Source organism: Narcine bancroftii, chromosome 6 (genome assembly GCF_036971445.1).
Source record: "Narcine bancroftii isolate sNarBan1 chromosome 6, sNarBan1.hap1, whole genome shotgun sequence".
In the NCBI taxonomy this organism is placed as follows: Eukaryota; Metazoa; Chordata; class Chondrichthyes; order Torpediniformes; family Narcinidae; genus Narcine; species Narcine bancroftii.
Window position 1 is genome coordinate 233,216,941 of NC_091474.1, and position 17,191 is coordinate 233,234,131.

At 42.3% G+C, this 17,191-nt stretch overlaps 1 protein-coding gene across 1 annotated transcript in view; it reads left to right on the forward strand.

Moving 5' to 3' along the window:
* polr1b (RNA polymerase I subunit B) overlaps positions 1 to 10,290 on the forward strand; it is a 60,036-nt gene extending 49,746 nt beyond the window's left edge. Inside the window, exons 12-15 of the mRNA XM_069887702.1 lie at positions 1,062 to 1,218; positions 1,936 to 2,132; positions 3,978 to 4,231; positions 9,212 to 10,290. Coding sequence (XP_069743803.1) covers positions 1,062 to 1,218; positions 1,936 to 2,132; positions 3,978 to 4,231; positions 9,212 to 10,094 — 1,491 coding nt within the window. The 3' untranslated portion in view covers positions 10,095 to 10,290. The remainder of the gene's footprint in view (positions 1 to 1,061; positions 1,219 to 1,935; positions 2,133 to 3,977; positions 4,232 to 9,211) is intronic.
* Positions 10,291 to 17,191: the final 6,901 nt, after the last annotated feature.

The following is a 17,191-nucleotide window of genomic DNA, read 5'->3' on the forward strand; positions in this document are numbered from 1 at the left end:
GGGACCTCCATGATGATGCATTCACGAAGAAGGCTCACCAGTGCCTAAAAACTTCCTGAGGAGTTGGAGGAGATTTGGTGTGTCACCAAGCACTTGCAAATTTCTACAGGTGTACCAGGGAGAGCATTCGGCATGGTCGCATCACTGTCTTGTATGGAGGTGCCAATACACAGGACAGGAAAAGACTACAGAGAGTTATGAACTTGGCCAGTGCCATCAGGGGAATCAGTCTTCACTCCATCATGGACATCTACAAGAGGCGGTGTCTTAAGAAAGCAGCCTCTATCCTCAAGGACCCTCACCACCCAGGCCATGCTCTCTTCATACTGCTACCACCAGGAGGAGATAGAGGAGCCTGCAGAATGAGCATCCAATGGTACAAAAACAGCTTCTACCCCTCTGCCATCAGATTTCTGAATGGACAGTGAACCACAGAAGCGACCTCACTTTCACTTCTTTTGCACTAATTTATTTAAAAAAGAAAATGTAATTTATAGATTTCAGATTAATTGTCAGAGTACATACATGACACACATACAATCCTGAGATTCTTTTTCCTGGGGGTGAGGCAGAATCACCACTTATTGGTAGTGAAACAAAAACTAGAGTATGTGCACATGTGAACAAACAAAGAAAGGTAAACAAACTGCAATAGAGGGAAGGAAAAAAACAATGAAGTACAAAAATAAGAGTCGTAAAATGTGTCCCTGATGGAGCTTGTTGTTGAGGAGTCTGACGGTGGAGGGGGAGCAGCTGTTCCTGGACCTGGTGGTGCGAGTCTTGTGGAACTTCTCCCTCTTTCCAGAAGGCAACAGTGAGAACAGAGAATGCACTGGGTGGTGTGGATCCTTGATGATTGCCCCTGCTCTCCGACGGCAGCGGTGGCTGTAGATGTTCTCGACGGTGCCAATATTTTCACCTGTAATTTTGCCGCAAAACAACAAATTTTATGGCACGTTCATGCCGCTATATTCTGATTCTCTTTCTTTTTAAATGCTGAATGATTTACCGTAATGGCAAAATACATACTAACACTTGCACTATATATTATCACCCTGCAGTTGTACATGAACATTGCCATCACAGAAGCAGGTATCTTGCCGGGAATAACGACCCATCAGGAACTTTTTCCACATAGCATGCTGAGTGTGGTGGCTAGTTTCATCCCCTACTCTGATCATAACCAAAGTCCAAGGAACATGTACCAATGCCAGATGGGTGAGTAAAATGGGAGCCTCTGTGCCACAGGCTGAGCCCCCGCAGTGTAAAACATGTCAGAAATTTGGGGAATGAATTGGCAAGATAAGAAGGTAGCAGTGGTGCAGCTGGCCAGTGGATTGGGCAGTGTACTGGACTAGTGAATTCTGGTGCCAGGTCTTCACCAGCTGATGAGAGGCAGCAGCTGAGATTTTGGAATATTCACTTTAGCTATGGGATAATGAGATTGTAGTGATTTATTATAAAAGCAAAGACAAGCAAACCACTCAAACTTGTAAGAGATCAGCATGTTGGAGGACTGGCAGTATGTTCATTTCCTAACCCTGTACAACTTTGGAACATGGGAGGAAACCAGAGCACCCGGAAAAAACTTACACAGACAAGGGAATAACAGAAACTCCTTATACACAGCCCTAGATTCGAACCCGAGTAATAATGATGTGCTAACCATGCTGGTAAACAGCGATTACATTTTATTTGGAAAATGTCAAGTATTACATTATGTAGGCAGAATAAAGAGTGAATAGAAGTCGTCTACTGAAGGAAGGCAAAAGGTGAAACCATATAACCTCCAGCATTCTATATTTTGCTCTAGATTCCAACGTCTGCATCTATATTGTGTCGCCACATTGTTACTTTATGTGTGTTGATGAATTGACCTTTCATTTTAGATTGTAATCCAACAAATGATTTACTTCTGTTCCTCCTTCCTTCCAGGGAAGCAAACGATGGGTTTTCCATTATACACTTTCCAAGACCGATGCGATAGCAAACTCTACCGTCTTCAAACTCCACAGAGCCCACTGGTACGACCGCACATGTATGACTTCTTTAATATGGATAACTATCCCATAGGAACAAATGCTGTTGTAGCCGTCATCTCATACACTGGATATGATATGGAAGATGCCATGGTATGTATTTACTTGAATTTGTACTTATTTAACTGCATTCACATCTCTGTATACTTGATGCACACAGTGACATGTTTCTTTAACACTGGAGACCTGTGGTATTATGTACTTGTCATGAAAGGAGTCACATCTCTTCAGTTTTCTTGTTTGTGGTTGAAACTCTCATCCTTGCCTAGTGTTTTTAAAAGGGCTAATTTGAAAAACCTTCTTGCTCACTGAATGGAACTAGATGTTAAAATAGAAGCCAGGGTAAATATAATTCTGTGGTTCGTGTTTTGATTGCTGCTGTGTTCTCGGTTAAGAGATGGAGTGGATTGGGGATCACACACATGGGAAGGTGAAATAGAGGAATCAACTGGTTTAGAATCATTTCTCTGCTGTAGATATAATTTAATTTACACTAACATAAGGCAATTGGCTTAAACAGGAAAACTTTTATTTAAATATACCACAAGAATATTAGAGAATCCTTCCAAATTCAGTGGGTCTTTTTTTGGAATCCTCCAAAAAAGCAAAAGAGGTTTGCCTTCATACAGTTCTGTCTTCGCAGTGAGTGTCATGGATGCACCTCGAGCCAATAAAATAAGTTTGACATGTAATCACTATTGCAATGCAGCAAACACACCTGTCTGCTAATGGACAGCAGGATCCCGTGGATCATAACTAGAATTTTTTTTCCATTAGTAAAGTTGGTAGAGGGCTAAATATGGCCAGGATTGCAGGAATGCCTCTCTGCTCCTTGAAATAGTGCCATGGGAACTCCTTCTGTTTGAGACCAAATAAGGTGTTGGTTTAACATTTGATGGAAATTTCATGAGTACGACACTGAAGTAGCAGCCTGTATTTTTCTGTTCAGGTCTCTGGAATGTGTCTTCAACCAGCAACCTTCTGATTCTGAGCCATGAATTTTTGCTCAATCTTAGTATTCATTTACACTTTGATAAATTAAGCTCGTTATGTAGTCATGATGGTCATGTAACATTTCTCCAAGAAATTGGATTTTGGAAGTCGAGTATTTGAGTTGGGTCGGAGAGGCCCTTCCACTGGGCAAAGCAGACGCCACACAATTAAAATTAAGTGAACTGCCTAGAAATGTAGTTCCTCATCATTAATCACAGATTTGGACAGTGTAGAAAGGACCAGAGTTTGAATGTCATTTCATCTGAGGGAACTCGAGGGCTCAAGTGAAAACTGGCTCTCTGTTAGTCGTGCCCTAGAGGGGGCGGCTGGTATAGGAAATGGAAATTGATCTTGGGTGGTAAATGGCAATCTATTAGATAATTTAGCAGCTCTCTCTGTTGGAGTAGAGCAGAGAGAACATTAACCTGTAACTAATTTTATTATTTGTCACTTGGTAGTGAAACTGGGTGAAACATGGAACATTTATAGCAGTTTGGTGCAAGATGTTGTGCTGACCGATATATACCTACCAAAAAAATTAAACCCTCCCTACTTCATAACCCTCTATTTTTCTTTCATCCGTGTGCCTGTCTAATAGTCTCTTAAATGTCCCTATTGTACCAGCCTCCACCACCACCTATGGTAATACATTCCAGGCACCCACACCACTGTTTTTTCAAAGAACCCAACTTAGCTCTGGTGTCTCCCCTAAACTAGTTGAAAAGGAAGCTCCTGTTCCTTCATGATTGTTTACCTCAATGAGCACAATTCAAATAAGTGTAAATTTTGTTTTACGCAAGTCCCTGTATTAACAAAGTTCATAAATTAGAGATATTTTACATATGAGAATGTTTCCATAATAAGGAATTTTGTTTTGGACATCATTGTATTGAAAAGAATTGTACACATTGGTTCTAATGGCACCCGCCTTGTTTTATTTAACAGATTGTCAACAAGGCATCGTGGGAGCGAGGATTTGCCCAGGGAAGTGTTTACAAAACTGAAATGATAGACCTTGATCAAAGGGTTAAGCAAAGCAATGGAAACTTTGTCTTTGGTGTTGCACCCGGTGAAAAGAGAATAACGCACAAACTTGATGACGATGGATTGCCATCGATTGGAGCTGTACTGGAGTACGGGGATCCGTTTTATGGTTACGTCAATATCAACACCGGGGAAAGTTTTGTGACATACTATAAGTAAGTTTTTGAAAAAAAATCATATCAGTGCAAAAGAGTGAGAAATTGTTTGTATTAATTTCTTCTTCTTTTCCAACCAAAAGCTGAACATTGATTTGTTCTCTCTAAATCTTGCATATAGGGGGGGGGGGGGGTGGGTTAGCTGCAGGTTATTTTTCCCCCCTGCATACGTATGACCTAAATATAGAGTGTGTGTGTGTGTGTGTGTGTGTGTGTGTGTGTGTGTGTGTGTGTGTGTGTGTTAGTGTTAAAACATTGAATTAATGAATGGTTATTCACTCATTTACTGTGTGTGATGTTAGTTCAAGATTCAAAATTCCTTTATTGACATGTAATAGTACCGAACATGTAATATCTCATGAAACTTCTTTCTGCCTGCCACAAGGCAGGCATATTGTTGTTTACATTATAACTAATGCTTTTTTTTCCCCATCGGCAAATTTCACACTTTCCTTCTGGAGTGGCCATTCACACAGGAACGTCCAAAACTCCAAATGTTCATGTCACACTGCGTTTCGGTAATTAAGGAGGCGGGACTTGCAATGCTGCTGCGGTGACTCTGACCTTGATGTCTGACGTATGTGGGACGTACAGCGCTACAGTGGCGACACCAAGTGTGACATGAATCCTGACTCATCCATTGTTCATGGAATGGCTGCAGAGTTAATTTTAGACTCCATGCGTTCTGGGAAATTTACTAGGGGTCCAAGAGGTAAAATACCGGAACGGGAATTACTCCTTATTCCCACTCCAATCTTTTTACACAAACTGTGTTCTGCGGCTGTGTGGGAAAAAAAAAACATAAGACTCAGCATAAATATCGTCCGGTGCCCCTTAAGGGAAAGAGAAGCAAAACAGAGTCCCTTCAGAGTATCTGAGTGTCTCCAGCGCTCCCACAGCTTTTGCAGTTGTAGACACCCATTTAATTCATTTACAGCCTGAGCTCCAAATCCAAACCTCTGACAAGATCAGGAAGCTTTCAGCACCTGAGGTCCTTTGTGAGCCCTTCTTGCCTTCAGCACTCTCTTGGATCCCAGCTCTGATACCTGGTTCCCATAAGCCAATCTTCAGCAGGCCTACAGCCCGTTAGGGCTGTCGACTGCAAGTCGCCTGCTGCTTGTTGGTCCCTCAGCTGCTGAAACCATCACTGGTCAGCGACCGTGGTCACCGTTCTGTAGGGTTGTCTTCTCCTTCTCAACGGGGGTTGTTTTCCCTATTTTTGGTGCCCTGCGATGCTACGCTGTTCCCCAGAGTCTGCAACCCTCCTGGCTGCAACCACAGACCTGTGGATGCAGGATTTTAGTTTCAAAACACCATCAGCGGGGTGAGCCCTGTTGTTAGTGCTCTACGAGGAAATAATATGCTGGTTGGTTCCAGGGGACCAAGTGGATGTAGTGTGTTCAGTTATCAGAAGCCATTTAATAAGGTATCCTGTCAAGGTTACTGCACAAGTTAAGAGCTTGTGGCATTGGGATAGCACATTAACATAGAGAAGTGGCTAACTAACAGAAAAGAAAGTGGAGGGGAAAAATGGATCAGGTTTAGGTTAGCAAGCTGTAATTAACTGATGCTCAGTGATTTGTATTCTATTTTAATCACATCCAGGAAGTCATCAAATGCACAGCTAAAATTCAGATGGGCGAGGTAGTAAGCTGTATGAAGATACAAAAATCTTTGTTCACATAAGATACATTAAGTAAGTGGGGGGAAAATATGGCAGGACTAGGATGTCCCAGTCATATAGCACAAAAACCAACCCCTCAGTCCACTGTGTCCAAATCAACCATTAGGCATGAATCTATGCAGAGCTCATTAACCATGACTTGGTCCTTCTGCCCTCAACCTCCTTTGCTCCAAAGAAAACAACCACAGCCAATTCAGTCTTTCCTCTGAACTGAAACATTCAATCCCAGGGAACATCCTAATAAATTTCTTCTGTGCCCTATCGAGTACGATCAGCTCATTCCCGCAAACAGAACTGCTGTAGCCTAAACAATATTTTATAAAGATAAATCATGACCGCCTTTGCTTTTATATTCCGTTCCCAACTAATGAAATTTATTGTTTTCATCTTATCCCTATCTACCCATGCTGTCACCTTTAGGGGTCGAAGGACATGAGCAAGAAGGTCCCTCTGTACTTGGGACATACCGATCGTGGAGCACAACCGACCCTGATTATAACCCTTATTAAATGCACCATCATGCATTAGTCTGGATTAAACTCTACCAGACATTGCACTGCCCAAGTTACCAGTTGATCATTGCTGTTCAGTCACGCAAGATGACCCCTGTCACTGTCAGCAACAATTTCTGACGAGAAATGGAAGTTACCTGCATTGGAAGGAAGGACAGAAAAGCAGAATATTAAATGGAGAGAGACTATAGAATTCTGTGGTGCAGAGGAATCTTAAGTATTCTTGTACATTAGCATGGAGGTGCAGTAATAAAAGGAAACAAAATGCTCATCTTTGAGATTGGAAGAATGAAAAGTGGTCTCGTGAAGATTTATAGCATGGAAACGCCCTTTGGCCCAACCTGCCTATGCACGAGTAGGTCAGTCATGAGGTGATGAATCCCCTTGTAGGGAATCATGAACTAGAGGGTGTCATTTCAGAATAAGTGGACCCCTTTTAAGGTGGCCGTGAGGAGGAATTCCTTCATTGAAGAATTCTCATCTCCAGGGAGTTTTCGAGTGGAGTCATTCCACAACTTCAGGATTGAAGAGTGCCCATTTAAAACAGAGAATGCGGAGAAATTTCTTCTGCCAGAGAGGGGTGTACCTCTGGAATTTGTTACTATGGGCAGCTGTGGAGGTCAAGTCATTAAGACTCAGCTTGATGGCTATCTGAATAGTCAGGGTATCCAAGGTATGGGGAGGAGACAGGCGAGTGGGGCTGAGTGGGAGAATGGATCCGGTCATGTATGGTGGAATGGACTCTTAAGGGCCAAATAGCCTGCTTCTGCTGCTATATCTTATGGTCTTGTGTGATTTATAAGGGAGGTCTGGGTTATGGACAACAATTCATTATCATCTGACTGCATGTACAACCAGACGATGCAGCGTTTCTCCAGACCAAGATGCACACACAATACTTTACACGTAGTCACACATGTACATAAAGATAGAATTCTAAATAAATAAAGATAGATAAAAAGCTATATATAGGAATGGAGCAGAGGCTAAGTTTGTATCTATCTTTTTAAATTTTTAAAATTGTTCACACTATGAACCATATTAATCAAAATACCCAAACATTTCCCTCTTTAATATACATTGTGGCATTTTCTCCCCTTTTCCCCCCCCTCCCTCCTTCCTTCCTTCCCACCCCCCTCCAAACCCACTAAACGTTCAACATATACAATACAATAAACCTATTAAACAATGTCATCACACAATGAAAATAAACAAGAAAATTGTGTCATCTACTGGATCAGTTCATTTCGTCTTCTTCTCATTCTGTCATTTTAGGGGGTGGAGGTCCGCGGTAGGCCCTCTCTGTTGTGTTCCATGTACGGTTCCCAAATTTGTTCGAATACCGTGACTATTTTTTAAATTATATGTTATTTTTTCCAATGGAATACATTTATTCATTTCCATGTACCATTGCTGTACTCTCAGGCTCTCTTCTGATTTCCAAGTTGACATAATACATTTTTTTTTGCTACAGCTAAGGGTATCATAATAAATCTTTTTCACGCTTCATCCAGTTTGAGGCCCAATTCTTTACTTATATTACTTAGAAGAAAGATCTCTGGATTTTTTGGTATGTTGCTTTTTGTGATTTTATTTAACTACCAAAATTATTATTGACGCAAAATCAACAAATCCCTTTCCTTTAGAGAATGGGAGAGAAAAGGAATTAAAAGAATGGAAAATTGTTTTTTGGGAAATAATTTATTATCATTTGAACAAATGAAGTACAAATATGGAATAACTCACGGTACAATGTTTGCATACCACCAACTGAAAACCTACTTAAAGGACAAATTGGGAAACAGACTGAGGTTACCAGAAGGAAGCAGCTTTGAATATGTGATTACAGACACAATGATAATTAAAAGATTTATAACGAACATGTACATCAAGCTGCAAGAGAAAGAAAATGATGAAATAAGCTATAAACCCAAACAAAAGTGGGAAAAAAGATCTAAACATAAAGATAAAAAATGAAATATGGGAAAAGTTATGCTCTGGAACTATGAGAAATATAATAAACACAAGTTTACACATGATACAGTATAATTGGTTACACAGGCTATACATCACACCCTAAAAGTTAAATAAATGGGACCCAACAGTATCAGACAGATGTTTTCGCTGTAAGAAGGAAACGGGAACAACGGGCATGTGAGAAAGTGGAAAAGTTTTGGGAAGATCTAAATCAAGTTTGTATCTATCTTGATCTTATTGAAAGATGGAGCTGGTTCAAGAGGCACACGGACTTGTTCCCGTAGCTATTTCGTATTGTTGCTGAAATATAATGATGGATTCTTGACTGGAAAACAGTGTTTTGGGTGAAATGCTTTTAAATGATTTCACCCGTGATCAAGTGTCAAACCTACCCTCTCTTTAATACATAAATCCAGGATATTTTACTTCACTATTTTTGTGCTCCTATCACAAATCGATTTCTTGTTTAGGCTGTGGTTGACGCGATTGCGAAATCCATGCAATTTCATTCAAAGTTGGTGTGCAGAAAAAATATTTTAGGATTGGGAATGAATTTCATGACCCAGTTTTTCAGATAGATTAAATCCTGAATTTTCAAAGGGAGTTGGACATGATTGCAAAAGTAATTGCGGGCTGTTCGGGAAATGGCTAGGAAAGTGAAGCTAACTGTCCCAAAGAGCACGACAGCTCTCTGTGATTAGTACCATTGTACCATTTCATGGTCCTAACCAACTTGGACAGTCGGACGCCTGCGTTAAAGTCAGTAAATTCCAATTAGCTTAAACTTTGTTATTTCTCTTTACGCAGGAGCAAAGAAAGTGGTGTTGTGGATAACATAAAAGTCTGCAGCAATGATAGTGGGACTGCGCTGTTTAAGCGTGTGTGTATAACCATGAGGATCCCTCGCAATCCTACCATCGGGGACAAGTTCGCCAGTCGCCACGGTCAGAAGGGCATCTTGAGCCGACTGTGGCCAGCAGAGGACATGCCGTTCACCGAGAGTGGAATGATGCCAGATATCCTGTTCAATCCCCACGGATTCCCATCCCGCATGACCATAGGAATGCTGATCGAGAGTATGGCGGGCAAGTCCGCTGCCATGCACGGCCTTTGCCACGATGCCACACCGTTCACCTTCTCGGAGGAGAACTCTGCATTGGAATACTTTGGGAAGATGCTGCAGGCTGCCGGTTACAATTACTATGGGACGGAGAGGCTCTACAGTGGCATCAGTGGGCTGGAACTGGAGGCAGACATCTTTATTGGGGTGGTTTACTATCAGCGCCTGCGCCACATGGTCTCGGATAAATTCCAAGTCAGGACGACTGGGGCAAGAGACAAGGTAACCAACCAACCTCTGGGTGGTAGAAATGTCCAAGGAGGTATTCGATTTGGGGAGATGGAACGGGACGCCCTGCTGGCTCATGGCACGTCCTTCTTGCTTCAAGACCGCCTCTTCAATTGCTCAGACCGCTCGGTAGCCCGCGTGTGCGTTAAATGCAGCAGCCTTCTGTCGCCAGTACTGGAAAAGCCCCCACCATCCTGGTCTGCCACACGCCACAGGAAGTACCAGTGCACAGTCTGTCAACAGTCGGACACCATCGAGATTGTCTCAGTGCCCTATGTTTTCCGGTACTTCGTAGCCGAACTGGCGGCGATGAACATCAATGTCCGACTCAATGTGCGATGATCCGGCAGACTCCTTTCAGTGGCATCTTTAACAAGTGGATTCGTGCATCCACCAGGGAGAATGGAGAGAAATTTCGTGCAGAGAGATCGCATTTTGTATTCAGATCCTACTATGGACACTAGGTGGCAGAACACACACTTTATTTAAGGATTAAGTCTTTTCTGCTAGTAAAAATATTGCCAATTATACTGTCAAAGGAGTCCTATTTTTTTTAAAGTGAACTATGTAATGTAACAATACATTTAATAATTTTTCATACTGTAATAACTCTGTGCATTCAAACAGAATTCATTTTTATTGATATTGATTTTAATGCACTCATTTGTTACGGTGTTGACAGACAATTTACTGTGGGGAAACAGCATCAAGAAAATTTGTTTGTTTTTAATTTCTAAGTACGTGTTTCTTTCGTCATGTTCTCATGAGGTTGCATCTTAGCTTATTCCTAATTTTGGCCCTTTTGAATTTCAAGATTATTTTATTGTCCTGTAATAAAACAGAAAATGTGATATCGCAAAAAATTTCCTTTAGTTAACCTCAGCAGAAATTGCCCAGTGCCTCTTACAGCCAGAGAAAGAGAAACAAAAGCGTGTCCCCCCCCCCCGCCCCCAGTCGCTGAGTGTCAATGGCCTCACCTCCAACGCTTCCACAGTCTCTGCAGCCCCACAACCTTCAGTCCAAACCATCAGTAGCCTGAGCTCCAGGGGTACACTTTTAATATGATCAGGAAGCCTCCAGCACATTCTTGCATCCTTGTTCTGATACCTGCTACCTCGAGCCAGTCAGCAGTCTGGTGTGAGCCCCTTGACGTCAGTTGCCAGCAGTCCACTGCCTGTGTGGCTCCCTCGCCTCGAGTCACCAACAGCCTGCCAGCTGTGAAGCCCCTCACTAGTCTGCTGCCCTGATCACCATCCTGTGGGTCATCTTCTCTGCCTCTCCCTCATGGCCAACCTCCCTCAAGTCTCATCTCCTCTTCTGTGCCTGTTCCCCATTGCACTTTAATCTTTCAAAAATGTACCAACTTCCACTTTAGTGATGTAGCCTCCAGACCCATAGAGAATTCAAGATTTGACACCTTTTGTGTGAATGGCAGGGTCGAAGACTAGGTGTCTAACTAGTTAGACGGGGACATGGATGGGAAAGCATTAGAAGGCTATGGACCAAACGCAGGCAAATGGGATTAGCTTCATTGCCAGAAATGGAGGAAATTTGAATTGGGTTGTGGCCCTATTTTGAGATGTAAAATGTTAACTGATGTGGAGCTGACCCATCAAGTAAGTCTCTCCAGGTTCTCTTTGCTCAACATTCCAGCACCTATAGTTTTTTGTGCCTCTGGATACTGTAACCTCCAAGGTATATTGTAGCACCAATGTTCTTAAGACGGAAGAACAAGAAAATCACCAAGGAAATAGTGCTATTTAATGAATGGGCTGAACAGCCAACAAATCCCCAGGGCCAGAGCACGAAAGGAAGAGGCTGTGGAAATTGTGGACGAGTTGGATCATCCACTAAAATTCCATGGACTGTGGGAAGGGTGGCTGAAGTAATGCCAATTAAAAAGAGGAGTGAAAAAAGGGATTAACAGACCAATTAATTTAAAATATCAGTCGAGGGGAAAATGCAAAAGAGTCAACACAAAATATTTGGGAAGCAGGGGATGTGAAAGGGAAATTATACTTAAATAGAATATAGAACCGCACAGGGACAGTCCCTTGGATTATCATATCTGGACCGATTTAAGATGCCGGACCAAAACAAATATCATCTGCATGACCGTATTCCCTTCCTGTTCATGTCTGTTCATGCCTATTAAATCATATCTGCGTCTACCACTTCCCCTGAGAGGGCATTCCAGGCACCTACAAAAGAAAATTGCCTTGCAAATCTTTCTTCTTTTCACCTTATACCTATACCCTCTTGTGTTTGACATTTCCATCTTGAGAGGGAAAAAGATTCAACAAAGGTTAAATTATTATTATCGAGATGGTCACATTTATCACTCTCGATGATTGGTATTTTCTTTCTTCTTTGGCTTGGCTTCGCAGACGAAGATTTATGGAGGGGTAAATGTCCACGTCAGCTGCAGGCTTGTTTGTGGCTGACAAGTCCGATGCGGGACAGGCAGACGCGGTTGCAGCGGTTGCAAGAGAAAATTGGTTGGTTGGGGTTGGGTGTTGGGTTTTTCCTCCTTTGTCTTTTGACAGTGAGGTGGGCTCTACGGTCTTCTTCAAAGGAGGTTGCTGCCCGCCGAACTGTGAGGCGCCAAGATGCACGGCTGGAGGCGAGATCAGCCCACTGGCGGTGGTCAATGTGGCAGGCACCAAGAGATTTCTTTCGGCAGTCCTTGTACCTCTTCTTTGGTGTACCTCTGTCTCGGTGGCCAGTGGAGAGCTCGCCATATAACACGATCTTGGGAAGGCGATGGTCCTCCATTCTGGAGACGTGACCTACCCAGCGCAGTTGGATCTTCAGCAGCGTGGATTCGATGCTGTCGGCCTCTGCCATCTCGAGTACTTCTATTAAAATGAACATCTTGCCTAAATTTTTGTCCCTTTTCCAATCCATAACCAATTTTTATTCCTAAATCTTTTTTTGACTCGCGTAATTCGCTTACATCTTTTTTTACATACGGCAAGGGCTTAAATAAAGCTCATCTTCGAAGAACTAAGAGGAATGGTGGACTGGCACTTCCCAATTTTAGATAATGTTATTGGGCAGTCACCAGACGCAAGTTAATTCTTTTGTTAGATTTTGATAATTTGGTTGTCCGCCCTTCGTGGATAGAAATGGAATGGAGTTTCACAAAGAATACTGCTTTGTTGGCAATTTTAGGTTCCTGTTTATCCTCTTTCTATAAGATAACTAATAATCCGATAATTAAACATAGTTTGAGAATATAGAAAAAGGGTTCGAACTATCTATCCTATCCATGCCTATATACTATCAGGTTTCCCCTTCTACCTCCCACCCTCTGGTGAAAATGGATGATCCAAGTTTGTCCAACCTCTCGGTATAATTAATATACACCCTCTCCATCCTTCCTATAGTGCGGTGACCAGAAATGAAACTGACTGGCAGAAGGGAAACAGCGGGAGTAAAGGGGGGCTTTGCTGGCTGCCTGCTGATGACTGGTGGTATTCTGCAGGACTTTGGTGTTGGGTTTGCTGGTTTTCATGCTAACGGTTTGGATGACTTTGTGGCCAAGTTATGAGGATAGGTGGAGGGCAGGTTCTGTTGAGGAAACATGGCGTCTGCAGAGGAACCTGAACTGGTTGGGCAAAGAAGAGGCAGATGGAATACAGCATAGGGGAAGTGTATGGTCACGAATTCTGGCAGAAGGAAAGAAGCAGACTATTTTCCAAATGGGAAGAGAATTCAGAAATCCGATGTCCAACAGGACTTGGTGTCCGAGCGCAGGATTCCCTCAAGGTTAACGTAGATTGAGTTGGTCGTGAGGAGAATGCAATGTCAGCATTCATTTCGAGAGATATCAAATTTAAAGCTAGAGCCGTGCGGAGTTTATCAGGCATAGGGTATTGTGAGCAGTTTTGGGCTGGATGTCTAAGGATGTGCTGCGTTGGAGTGGGTCCAGAGGAGCTTTACAGTAATAATCCTGGGATCAAAGTATGTGAAGTGCTTGATGGCACTGGGCCTGCACTCAACTGGAGTTTAGGAAGATAAGGGAGATCTTAATTGAAACCTAAGAAATATTGAAAGGCAGTAGTGGGAGTCGTGGACCAGAGCCACAGCCTCAAAATAAAAGGGCATTTCTTTGACCAGAGGGTGGTGAATCTATGAAGTTCACTGCCACAACTGTCTGTGGATGCCAAATTATCAAGGGAGAGATAGGTTCATTAGTAAGAGTGTCAAAGATCACGTAGAAATGGGAAAACGGAGCTGAGTGTTCAGTCATTACTTCAAAGGAAGAGCAGACGTGATGACTTGTCCTATTATTTTTAATGCGGAGTGTTTCTGAACTTCTTAGGAAGTGGGCGTCACTAGCGAGGCAGCAATTTGTAGCCCAGCCTAATTTGTCTTGAGAAGGTGTGATGTGATTTCATGTTGAGCAGCTGTAATCTAGTGAAGGTCCCTTGGGCTACTGTTGACATACCCTGTGATGATTTAACAGGCTCGCCATGTTACAACAGCTTGGGTTAACCATTTTGGTATGAGATTGGAGTGTTTTGCTGGCTGGATCAGGTCAAGGGGAGCATTTTTTTTTCTCAAGTCTATCAGTGAACCTCAGAACTTTCGGAATCTGACAATTTTTGTGATTTTTAAAATTAAGTTTTCACATTGCAAACATAATAAATGTTCCTGCAGTACAAAGGAATGTAGTTTTGAAATAGTTATTTAATGTAAGCTATATTTTTATTTACACTGTTAATGATCAAGGTGGGGAACAAAATCCATTCAGCAAAAGCTTGGAATTGATAAATTATTTAATTCTACAAGGAAGGTCAGTTCTGCAAGATTTCCTTGATGAATTATCTGGCACAAATCACCTATAGTAGGGTAACTGGACCTTCTGGCCCACGAGCCTGTGCCACCCAAATACCACACGTTTTGAAGGGTGGGAGGAAACTGGAGCATCTGGGGGAAACCCACGCAGGCACAGGGAGAGCATACAAACTCCTTACAGACAGTGCCGGATTCGAACCCCGGACATTGGCACTAGGATAGCACTTTTAGCTTACTTTTCATTGAACAGATATTCAAATAGGTTGAATTTTGCCTGTGATTGATTTTTAGGATGGTGTTTTAGGCACTGGGCAGCATGTCAGCTGCCTTTTGAGTACTTTACATTATATACCGGTGTCGTACGTGCACACTTCACTGTGCATCACTAACCATGACATATGCCAGAAATTGTGCAGTATCTGATTTTAATCAGTTTATTTATGGTGCCTTCCAGTTCCCATGCATCACATTTAAAAACTATGCTCTGACCAAAAGTTTTATGCCAGTAATTTATCTTTGTTTTAATCTTATTGCGTGCTTTGACTTCGACAACTACGTGCACTTCTGTGCCTAGGTACATTCTTGAACTTTCAGTCAACCCGTGCTGTTTTGTTTAAGCTTATTTGTCACAAAATACCTGGTGTGGTGAGAAGAGTTCCAGCAGCTTATCTCCAACATGACTATGTATAGAACACAATTTAAGGAGTATGGGATTGCAGTGAGAAGGAAGGTCAATTAGCACCAAGAAAGGGTAGCATGTCAGCATCATTATGGGGTCATTCTGGAGCTTGATGGCTGCAGGGAAAAAATGTCTTTTGATGGTGCACCTGAAGAGGGACAGGGGATGTGCCAAACTTCCTTAGTCTTATACGGTGTTGTGGTGCTCTTTATAGATACAGGCTGATGTACTTGCCCCAGGTCAGGTCACTGGAAATAGTTATTACTAAGAACTTGAAGTGATCTACTCTTCCGACTTCAGCGCTATTAATGTGGATGGTGTGTGGACTCTGCCCCCTCTCCTGAGTCATTAGCTCTTTACACTTGCATCCCAGAAAGACGGCCGTTCAGGTCCCGATTAAGAATGATGCTTTTGCTGTTCACACTTGGCCACTCTTAACCAGGAAACTGCACGCTTTCACACTTGCAAGGAGCGATCCCCAAGGATAGGACTGTTCTACCTTCAATCGGAAGCGTCCGAATGTAATTCATAGTTTCACACTTGGCTGTCTGCAACCCCGGAGTCTGGGATTACAGTAGGGGGTCGAGGCAGTAAATCCCCGGCATAAGATGATGTAATTTCATGCAGGCGTTTATTTCACACTTGACCCTTTTTCAGCCGATTGGCCGTTAATTCCTAGGACCACATGCAAGTGTGAAAGGGGCTATCGTCTCCTTCATCTTATTGACGTTGAGAGGGAGGTTGTTATCTTGGCACCATGCCATAACAAAGATACAAAATAATACATTTTTAGAAGAGACTAAGCATTTAAACATTACTAAATTTTATGAAGAATTTTTTGGTGGAAGAAGAATGTCTTGAGTAATTCCGTTTGAGGCTAATTTTTATATATACAGTATTAAAAACAATGTTGCCATGTTTTGTAGAGATTGTACAACACTTTTTCCAATAAATGACAAACTCCAGATAAAATTGAGAAGTGCTGTGCTTCCTGGTAAAATAATGCTTATTCTTGGTAAACCAGTGTTAACTTGTCCTATCACTGTTGATCAATAGGCCGAAAGCTTATCACAAGTACAACCAGGATGAAATCCAAATGAATGGATTTTATAGTTTTAACAAACTAAAAAAGGATCATCTGGTTTTCAGATTAAAAGGACTTTGGCCTGAGAACATTAACTGTTTCAATCTTACAGATGTGATTAAAGATGCCCCATATTCTGCCTGGATAATTTACAACCCAGTGGGGTGAATGTTGAATTTTCTAATTTGAGGTAACCCTTTCCTTCTGTGCTCCCCTCTCTCTCCTTCCATGCAACCTTCGGTCTCACATTTTTTGTTCTAATTCCCATTTTTATTTTAATGATTCAGCATCAGTGGAAGGATCTTCAAAAGTACCATTTGCTGTCGTGAAAGACGACCCCAGAATGTCCACCTAAAATGTTGGCTTTGAGCAATACCCTTTGTATAAGATGACCCCCCCTCCCACGCCCCCAAAAATCTGGCACTTACCACTGACCAGTGAATGCTGTTAAAAGCAAATCATAATATTTTAATAACAACTTACCATGTAAAGTTTTAAATTTTATTTGGATGTTTTAAAATAAACCACTGTTCACCTCTATAACTGGCCGTTTAAAAACTGGAAAGAACCAATGGCACGAGGTGGATGGACCCCATGGTGGAGCAGAGTCTTCGTAAATAACTACAGGGCAAGATTGCATTGGAGCCAGCTGTAAAATGGCAGCAATGTCGAGACTTCGCTGTCAACAGAAATTTTAGGGCGAAGGTGAAATTTTTGTTTCGGATCGTTCTGTATGACAGGATATACCACGGGTGACCAACCTCTTTTTAATGGCAAGGTAACAAGCCATTTTGACCCACGAGTCCATGCTGTCCAATTAACCTACAACCCCAGTACGTACTCGTGGGCTGAAACGGTCTGTTACTGTGCTGG